General features: G+C 38.3%; 1 protein-coding gene across 2 annotated transcripts; it reads left to right on the plus strand.

Annotated features, from left to right (window-relative positions):
* The first annotated feature begins 324 nt into the window (after window positions 1-324).
* On the plus strand, window positions 325-8,190 carry aimp2 (aminoacyl tRNA synthetase complex interacting multifunctional protein 2). 2 transcript variants are annotated; one of them, XM_084402999.1, is made up of 4 exons: window positions 325-524; window positions 2,025-2,231; window positions 4,129-4,363; window positions 7,518-8,190. In XM_084402999.1, the coding sequence occupies exons 1-4, from the start codon at window positions 510-512 to the stop codon at window positions 7,904-7,906; spliced, it is 846 nt and encodes a 281-aa protein (XP_084259125.1). In that variant the 5' UTR covers window positions 325-509; the 3' UTR covers window positions 7,907-8,190. The 2 variants fall into 2 exon arrangements, with proteins under 2 accessions (XP_084259125.1, XP_084259124.1); XM_084402998.1 differs by having other exon boundaries at window positions 328-632.
* The last annotated feature ends 1,205 nt before the right edge of the window (window positions 8,191-9,395 follow it).

The raw sequence follows: 9,395 nt of genomic DNA on the forward strand, positions 1-9,395 counted from the left end.
GGGTGAACTAACCCTAATCCAATATACGGTGAGAAATTCAAATGATAAAAAAATACAATGTAATGTAATATAAAATTATATAATATAATGTAATGTAATGTAATATAATATATAACATTATATAATATAATATATAACATCATATAATATAATATAATATAGTTTCATATTTTGCTACAAGTCTACAAAATTTAAAAAATCAGCCAGTTCTGAATTAACTAAAGCAAATCTTTGCCAAACACTTCTGATATCTAACAATTTTAAGAAATCCTAAAAAAAAAAAAAAAAATTTCATAAACAAAGCAGATTTCAGCCTCTGTCGTCACTGCGCGCGACCTTGGCTTCGTGCTTTTCACTCACACCGGAAATGACGTGCGACGACCTCGTTCTCTCGCTACTCGGCTACTGTTAGCTGGCTGCTAGACGGACAAACCCCGTCAAAAAACAAACATATCTGGATCCCGTGCTTTTATTTTGGCACTGGAGTGCGTTGGTCACCCGTCGTCGTCATGCCCATGTACCAGGTAAAGCCCGTCAGTCCCGGTGACATAAAGATTGATTTGCCAACGTGCATGTACAAGTTACCGAATGTCCACGCGCAGGGAATGAACTGCAGCGAGCACGCGCTTCAGGTAATCACATTAACGATCAATTCAGCATTCAGATGCCACACACCAGCACTAAATCATGAAAATGCGTATGATACACAGTTTCTCTGTTGCGCCAGACAGACTGGTCTTGCCACTCTCACTCAGTATCAGTCTGTCTGATGTAATACACACATGCAGATTGGGTATGATTGACAGCTGCAGTGTGCTCTGGAATGAGAGGTTGGCCCTCCAAATGATATCTTCCTGAAATTACACTTTCAGTTTAATACACTATACGGCTTACCAGCGACTAACAACATGATTCATACTAGAGTAAGACAAAATGATTATGAAATGGTAAATTGATCTAGTTATATACATTACCTGTCAAATGTTTTGGATTTGTTAAGATTTTTAAAAGAAGTCTCTTCTGCTCAAAGAGGCTGCATTTATTTGATAAAAAAAACAGTAATATTGTGAAATATTATTACAATTTAAAACAGCTGTTTTCTATGTGATTATATTGTAAAATGTAATTTATTCCTGTGATTAAAGCTGAATTTTCAGCATCATTACTCCAGTCTTCAGTGTCACATGATCCTTCAGAAATTATTCTAATATGATGATATGATGATCAAGAAACATTTCTCATTATTATCAATGTTATTTACATTTTTATTTCAGCATTCTTTGATGAATAGAGAGTTCAAAAGAACAGCATTTATCTGAAATAGAAAGCTTTTGTAACATTAAACACTACCGTTCAAAAGTTTGGGGTCAGTAATCATTTTAATTTTATTTCTTGGGGGAACGAAATAAAATAAATCAATACTTTTATTCCTCAAGGATGAATTAAACTGATCAAAAGTTACAGTGAAGACATTTATAATGTTACAAAAGATTATATTTCAAATAAATGCTGTTCTTTTGAACTTTCTATTCATCAAAGAATCCTGAATTTTTTTTATTTATTTTTTGATATTGTCAACATTTGACATTTTGAATAACATTGATATTGTTATTTGAGCATCAAATCCGCATATTAGAATGATTTCTGAAGGATCATGGGATCAAGGAGTAATGATGCTGAAAATTCAGCTTTGATCACAGGAATAAATTACATTTTAAAATATATTAAAATAGAAAAGTCATTTTAAATTGTCATAATATTTAACAATATTACCTTTTTATTTTTTATCAAATAAATGCAGCCTTGGTGAGCAGAAGATACGTTTTTTAAAAACATAAAAAATCTTACCAATCCAAAACTTTTGACTGGACGTGTATATATATTAGGATCCACTTGCACTTAGTTTAATGCAGTCAAATGTAGTTTTGTAGTGTGTAATAGTATGTTTGAGAGGGAGTCCATGCAGTTGCATGTAAACCGTCTCTTGTTTTGTGTGTGTGTGTGTGTGTGTGTGTGTGTGTCAGAACGGGGAGGTGGATCCGGCTGTGAAGGCGTTGGAGGAACGTCAGGATGAAGTCCTGAGAAGACTGTATGAGCTCAAGGCGACGGTGGACGGGCTCACGAAGACCGTGACCACTCCTGATGCTGACCTGGACGCCACCACGCTCTCTCACGCCCCTGTCAAGTCTGTGTTCAGAGGAACCGCTGATCTAGACTCCCTACTGGGCAAGGTCAGCCTTACATGCGCCATTAGGCATTTTACATTATTTACCCTAAAGGGATAGTTCACCCAAACATGAAAATTAGCCCATGATCAGTCCCACATTTCAATACAGTTGCAGCAAACAAACACAACCGGGTTAGCCAGATTGACATGTTTAGACTGGCATGTTTAGGCATGGCTTGAGGAAAACATCTGAATTTGAACCATCCTAATGTAGCTTAAAGGGATAGTTCACATCTATCCATGATAAAAGTGCATCTATCCATGATAAAAGTGCATCTATTCATGATAAAAGTGCATCTATCCATGATAAAAGTGCATCTATCCATGATAAAAGTGCATCTCTCCATGATAAAAGTGCATCTATCCATGATAAAAGTGCATCTATCCATGATAAAATTGCATCTCTCCATCATAAAAGTGCATCTCTCCATCAAAAAAGTGCATCTCTCCATCATAAAAGTGCATCTATTCATGATAAAAGTGCATCTATTCATGATAAAAGTGCATCTATCCATCATAAAAGTGCATCTCTCCATCATAAAAGTGCATCTCTCCATCAAAAAAGTGCATCTATTCATGATAAAAGTGCATCTATCCATCATAAAAGTGCATCTCTCCATCATAAAAGTGCATCTCTCCATCATAAAAGTGCATCTCTCCATCATCAAAGTGCATCTATCCATCATAAAAGTGCATCTATTCATGATAAAAGTGCATCTATTCATGATAAAAGTGCTCCACGTGTCTCCAGCGTGTTAATAAAGGCCTTCTGAAGTGAAGCGATGCATTCGTGTAAGAAAAATATCCATATTTAAAACTTTATCGACTAAAATAACTAGCTTCCGGCAGACGGGCGTACGCAAGTCGACTGGCGCCAAAAGAGTAACCCTTGACGATGTGTGACGTAGGATGTAGGAGTAGTGTAAGCTTTGACGCCTCTCGCGGTTCAAACACACAGGGCTGGGCAACAAACTCAAGCTCCTCCCACATTTCTCTTTAAAAATTCTCGTTTAGACTTCTAATTCGTTACTGGTGTTTTGTTTTGCTTTATCCTCTGCGCTTCCGCGTTCGTCAATGCGTCAGGTCGTGTTACTCTTTCCCCGTAAATCGATGCATACGGCCGTCTGCCGGAAGCTAGTTATTTTAGTCGATAAAGTTTTAAAGCGCATTGAAATGTGGGAATGATTCTGAAATGGTGATGTTTTAAAGGGATAGTTCACCCAAAATTTAAAATCCTGTCGTCAAGTTGTTCCAAACCTGTACGAGTTTCTTTCTTCTGCTGAACACAAAGGAATATATTTTGAAGAATGTAGATAACCAGACAGTTGATGGACCCCATTGACTTCCATATTTGGAAAAAAAAAATACTATGGAAGTCAATGGGGTCCATCAACTGTCTGGTTATCTACATTCTTCAAAATATATTCCTTTGTGTTCAGCAGAAGAAAGAAACTCGTACAGGTTTGGAACAACTTTAGGGTGGGTGGGTAAATGACAGGATTTTCATTTTTAAGTGAACTACTCCTTTAAATGCAGTTATGACGACCTCTATAATTCAAGTTATGAGGACAAAAAATTAAAAATCCCTTTATGAGTTTGTTTTTTCTATTATTTGTCACTATCGCACAGCACAACTGTTTTCAACACTGATAATAATCAGAAATGTTTCTTGATAATCAAATCATCATATCTGAAGGATTTCTGAAGGATCATGTGACACTGAAGACTGGAGCAATGCTCAAAATAAAAAAATTAAATGTCAGAATTGTGAGATTTCCGTTACAATCCCAAAGCATGAGATTCATAAACAATTGAGTGATACGTTTAGTGTCCGTTTGAAATATTCACATTCTGTAACTCTTCAAACGTGCTGAGTTGACCCGTTCCTCATTGTCCTCCAGGACCTGGGCGCGCTGAGGGACATCGTGATCAACGCCCACCCTGCCCGTCCTCCTCTGTCGCTGCTGGTGCTTCACGGTCTGTTGTGCCAGCGGTATCAGGTGCTGTCCAGTGTGCATCTGCACTCCTCTGTGCCCGGCGTGCCCCCGCCGCTCATGTCCTGCCTGGGCCCGCGACACACAGACAGCTACGCACGCCAGCGCTTTCAGCTGGGCTTCACTCTCATATGGAAAGATGGTGAGAGCGTACAAAAGAGAGCAGAGCATGTCTTACACCGTGTCCTAACCAGACGCGATGTGATAAGATTCCAGCGACAAGTAGTTTGTCTGTCCACACTAGACACGACACGACTGCGAGTTGCGGAAAAAAAAATCAAAACCCACAGCCAATCAGAACAGCGTGTGGGCGGAGTCTCGCGGCGAGTGCACAGCATCAGAGAGTAATCGTGCAAGAAAATGGATAAATAGCTACATAATCAAACTCACAATTATTACACCATTTACACATTATTAAAAATACATAGGCTACTGAGTTACTAAAACAATCTTTGTCAAATAATACACTTGTTTGTTCACAGTTTGAACGTTCTTGTTTCCATGTGTTTAATTTCAAGATCTGAGGTGAATTCTCCATTGTTGCTTTTACAGCTATAAAGCTGGAGCACTAAATGATATTCAAAGTCACATTACACGCTTTAAACATTAAATAAAGCACATAAACAGTACCTGAGAGTATTATTGCCACACTTTGTGTTTGTTGTTACAGCGCGACGTCGCAGAAAATAGAAACCGTTTCTAAAATAGAATTGTCGCGTGTCGCCGTCGCGGCTGGTTAGGACGAAAACTCTGATTAACATGGAAAAGACGCCTTTTATCGCACGTCGCGTGTAGTTAGGACACGGTGTTAAAGGGTTAGTTCACCCAAAAATGAAAATGCTGTCAGTAATTACTCACCCTCATGTTGTTCCAACCCAGTCAGACTTTCGTTCATCTTCGGAACACAAATGAAGATATTTTTGATTAAATCTGAGAGCTGGATCACCCCTCCATAGGCTTCAATGTAATTGAAACTCGCCGGCCCAGAAACGTTAGTAAAGACAACGTAGTGTAACAGCGCAGCGCTTCTGGGTTGTACGTCAGAGCGTAGGCTCACTATTGGCCGATTTGTGTGATGCTGGCCAATAGTGAGCCTACGTTCTGACTTACAACATAGAAGCGCTGCGCTGTTACACTACGTAAATACACTCAGGCCCACACAGTAGAAAATGAATAGTTGAATAAAGTCGTTATTTTTGCGCATTAAAAGTATTCTCGCCGCTTGATAAACTTAAGATTGCGCCACTGTAGTCACTTTGACTATTTTAAACATTGTCTTTACTAACGTTTCTGGGCCGGCGAGTTTCAATTACAGAGAAGCCTATGGAGGAGTGAGACAGCTCTCAGATTTAATCAAAAATATCTTCATTTGTGTTCCGAAGATGAACGGAAGTCTGACGGGGCTGGAACAACATGAGGGTGAGTGATTACTGACAGCATTTTCATTTTTGGGTGAACTATCCCTTTAGTTCAAAAACAAAAAAAACAAAACCAATAAGCTTGAAAAGAAAGCAATTGGTTGAAAGTGGAAGTGCCACTGAAATATTAAAGGCAAAAAGCCTGAAGAGTTTTGAAAGTGTTTGTGGTGTGCAGTGCAGTGTGTGGTCTGATTAACTTTTCAACATTAAATTTCATGCAACATCTCGAAGGCACTGTCCTACATATTACAGTGTAGTGAGATCTTGGGTTTTTCCATCATACATTTCTTCTGTAGGGCTCTGGAAGTGAAAATCTCATTCATTTTCTCTGTAGACACGATTTTTGGCAATGCTTTCATGGAAACCGAAAGTCGGTTTGATTTCGATTTAATAATAATAATAATAATAATAATAAAAGGTACTCTACTCTTCAAAAGTTTTTGAAAGAAGTCCCAAGGCTGCATTTATTTGATCAAAAATACAGTACAATACTGTGAGATGATTCTTTACAATAAGGTCTCATCTCTTAGTTACTGCAACATAAACTAACAATGAGAAATATATTTTTTTTACAGCATTTATGAATGTCAGTTAATAAAACAAATTGCACATTAACTAAACAGATGCAAGTTTGGATCTTAAAAAATGTAATAAATGTTAAGATTTAGTGCTGGGCAACGAATAATCGCGATTAATCGCATCCAAAATAAACGTTTAACGTTTAATAAACGTGTGTGTGTGTGTACAAATTATTTTGTATATATAAATACACACATATGTATATTTAAGAAATATTTGTATGTGTATTTAAACATAATTTATATTATATATAAATAAGACATTTTTCTTAAATATATACATGCATGTGTGTATTTATATATATATATATATATTCAAAATAATTATACACAGTACACACACACATATGTAAACACAAACACACTAGTTAAGATTAATAAATGCTGAAGAAGGATTGTTCATTGTTAGTTTATGTTAACTGATGTAGTTAACTGATATTAACTAATGAAACCTTATGGTAAAGTGTCACCTTTTTTTTTTAACACTTAATTATAAGGTGACACAGTTACAAGTTACTACATGTACTTACTATAGTAATAATAACTGTAAATTAGGCATAATTACAAATAACCCTAACTCAATAGTCAGTACATGTAGTTAATTAATATTACCCAGTACTTATTTGAGTTAGTACATTGTGACTACGTCACCTTAAAATAAAGTGTAACCAAAAATGATATTCCCTTAATTGTATATTACCCATAAGCTGTATGTGTTAGACAAAATGTAGTTGCAGTATTTCGTTAAAGGGATACTTCACCGATTAGTATTAAGCTTTGTATCCGTAGAAACCCGTAGTATTTTCAAATGACCGTACTTCCCTCCCTCATGTCCCCCGAGACGAGAGATTTCTGTATTGTGTGTCTGGAAAAAGCGTCATTTAGCATCATCAGAGGCTTTTTAGTCCAGAGGCGAGAGACTTCAGCCAGTAGGAGGAGCTCGTTCTGCATGTTTTCAACCCGCCCATAGGGGGATCTCACGATAAAACGCCGTCTTTTTTCAGTTTCGAGTCGACTAGTAGCCTAGTTGTATCATTTCTTCCGATACTGCCCTCTGTAACCGGTAGGCGTGGCTTGGGGAGTGGCCTCGTAGAGCAGCGAAGCAAGTGCATTCTGGGAGTTGTTGTCTTTCATCCACATGAGCCAAAAATACATTTTCTGGCTTTTCTCAGTCTAGAAGGCTCCAACTTCTAAAATAATTTCACATTTCTACTGCATAAATGACCCAATTTAAATACACATTGATCTTTCCAGCGGTGAAATACCCCTGTAATCGTTGCGTGGTCTTGTCTGGTTTCAGTGTCGAAGCTGCAGATGAAGTTCAGCACACAGAACATGTGCCCGATCGAGGGGGAGGCCAACGTGGCGCGCTTCCTCTACCGTCTTTTGGGCGCCGACCCCCAGGACCCGGTCTCCGCCACGCAGATGGACAGCTGGATCGACACGGCGGTTTTCCAGCTGGCCGAGGGGGGCAATAAGGAACGGGCGGCCGTGCTGAGGTCACTGAACGGGGCTCTGGGACGTTCTCCGTGGCTCCTGGGCGAGGGATTCTCCCTGGCCGACGTGGTGTGCGCCTGTTGCGTCCTGCAGACCGGCGAGAGCGGCTCGGCTCCTGCAAACGTACAGCGCTGGCTCAAGTCCTGCCAGAACCTGGGCCACTTCCACTGCGTGTATCCGTTACTGCAGTGAGCGAGAGCTGTGAGGTCGGTACCGCAGGTCAAAACGAGGAACGCCACTGTCAATCGTGTAATGAAAAAGGGAAGTGCAATGTGACATCATCAATAACCAAGTTCTGCCAACGAACACTGAGCTCAGGTCTGTAGGATGACGTGTGGTGATGATGTCATGTTGATGATTATTTAACTGGAGTGGATCTGGAACTGATCCCAGGCCAGGTCAAACTCTCAGAGAGAGGGCTTTACTGTAAAACACAACTCCCTCCCGCCTTGTGCCTAATAAAACGCTTTAAAGATGTTGTGTGTTTCTGTTGCGTACTGAATGGGGTGTTAAAGAAACGGCAGCTCAAAGACCTGCAGGTATGTGATGTCTTCTTCGTCAAACCTATTAAACCTTTTCACTACGGGTCAGACGTTTACGGATTGATTTCTTTCTTTTTTTATTATACAGCCGTATGTAAAGTAGAACGATTGCTGTCATGAGTATTAGACCAAAAGGATGGCAGTTTTATTTAGTTTTCTATTTACGGTGTTCTTTATAAAGCAAAATACACTCTTTGGGCTCAGCAAGATAAAAGAAAAAAGAAAAAAGATTGATACTCTTATTCAGCAAGGACATTAAAGTGACCATAAGTGACAGTAAATGCAGTTCAAATTTGAAATTGAAATTTCGGTTACAAATAAATGCTGTATTTTTTAATACAAAAATCAAAATTCTGCTTTGATCACAGGAATAAATTACATTTTACAGTCTATTCAAATGCAAAACAGTTCTTTAAAATTGTACTTTTGTAACATACCAACTTTTGTATGATAGTGTAGCTTTCAGATGTTGTAACGTCAATTGATTAAGCAAAACAAGTGTAGTAAAAAAAACTCGATTTTTTTTAATATATAAAATATATATGGTATTTGAAGTAATTGGCAAAATGGCATTTGATTTATTATAACCAGAATGGCCCAATCAAAGAGTCTGCGATACTTAATGTAACCTGTGGATGGCAGTGAAATACTCAACTCAATCCACTGAAGTCAATTTCCCTTTAGGCAAAATAATTGTAATTTCACAGCTCTCAGATCTTTTCACACACTATACATATCAAATCACACTTTATCAAGGTGAAAGGTTTAAAAATATGATGTAAGCTATGATTGGACTCCTGAATCGACATCTCTACACACTGGAACCCAGACTACAGCCACATATTTTCCTCTAAAATCAGAGTGAAACGGGTTGTTAAGAATATTTATCAAATCCCTAAGCAGAGTATACACACTGCATGGTTTAGGTTGATATGAATGTTGATCCAGGAACTTGCCCAGTAGTTATACAGTATGACACTGACCTTTACGGCAGATAATGAAAATAAATAAAACGTTAAAAAGTATTTTCTCCATATAGACCTGTTACATTATAGTTGTAAAAAAAACTCCCCTTAAAGTCGGCATGAAGCGGAAGTTGCGATAGACTTTTCTTCCCTTTTGTGACGTGATTCCGAGTG

Source organism: Rutilus rutilus, assembly GCF_951802725.1.
Source record: "Rutilus rutilus genome assembly, chromosome: 1".
NCBI lineage: Eukaryota > Metazoa > Chordata > Actinopteri > Cypriniformes > Leuciscidae > Rutilus > Rutilus rutilus.

Excerpts from the sequence above, each read along its gene's own strand:
- aimp2 (XM_084402998.1), top strand. The coding sequence starts at position 510 with ATGCCCATGTACCAGGTAAAGCCCGTCAGTCCCGGTGACATAAAGATT. Across the intron at positions 633-2,024 it reads GCAGCGAGCACGCGCTTCAG|AACGGGGAGGTGGATCCGGC; the intron begins GTAATCACATTA and ends TGTGTGTGTCAG. Across the intron at positions 2,232-4,128 it reads TAGACTCCCTACTGGGCAAG|GACCTGGGCGCGCTGAGGGA; the intron begins GTCAGCCTTACA and ends ATTGTCCTCCAG.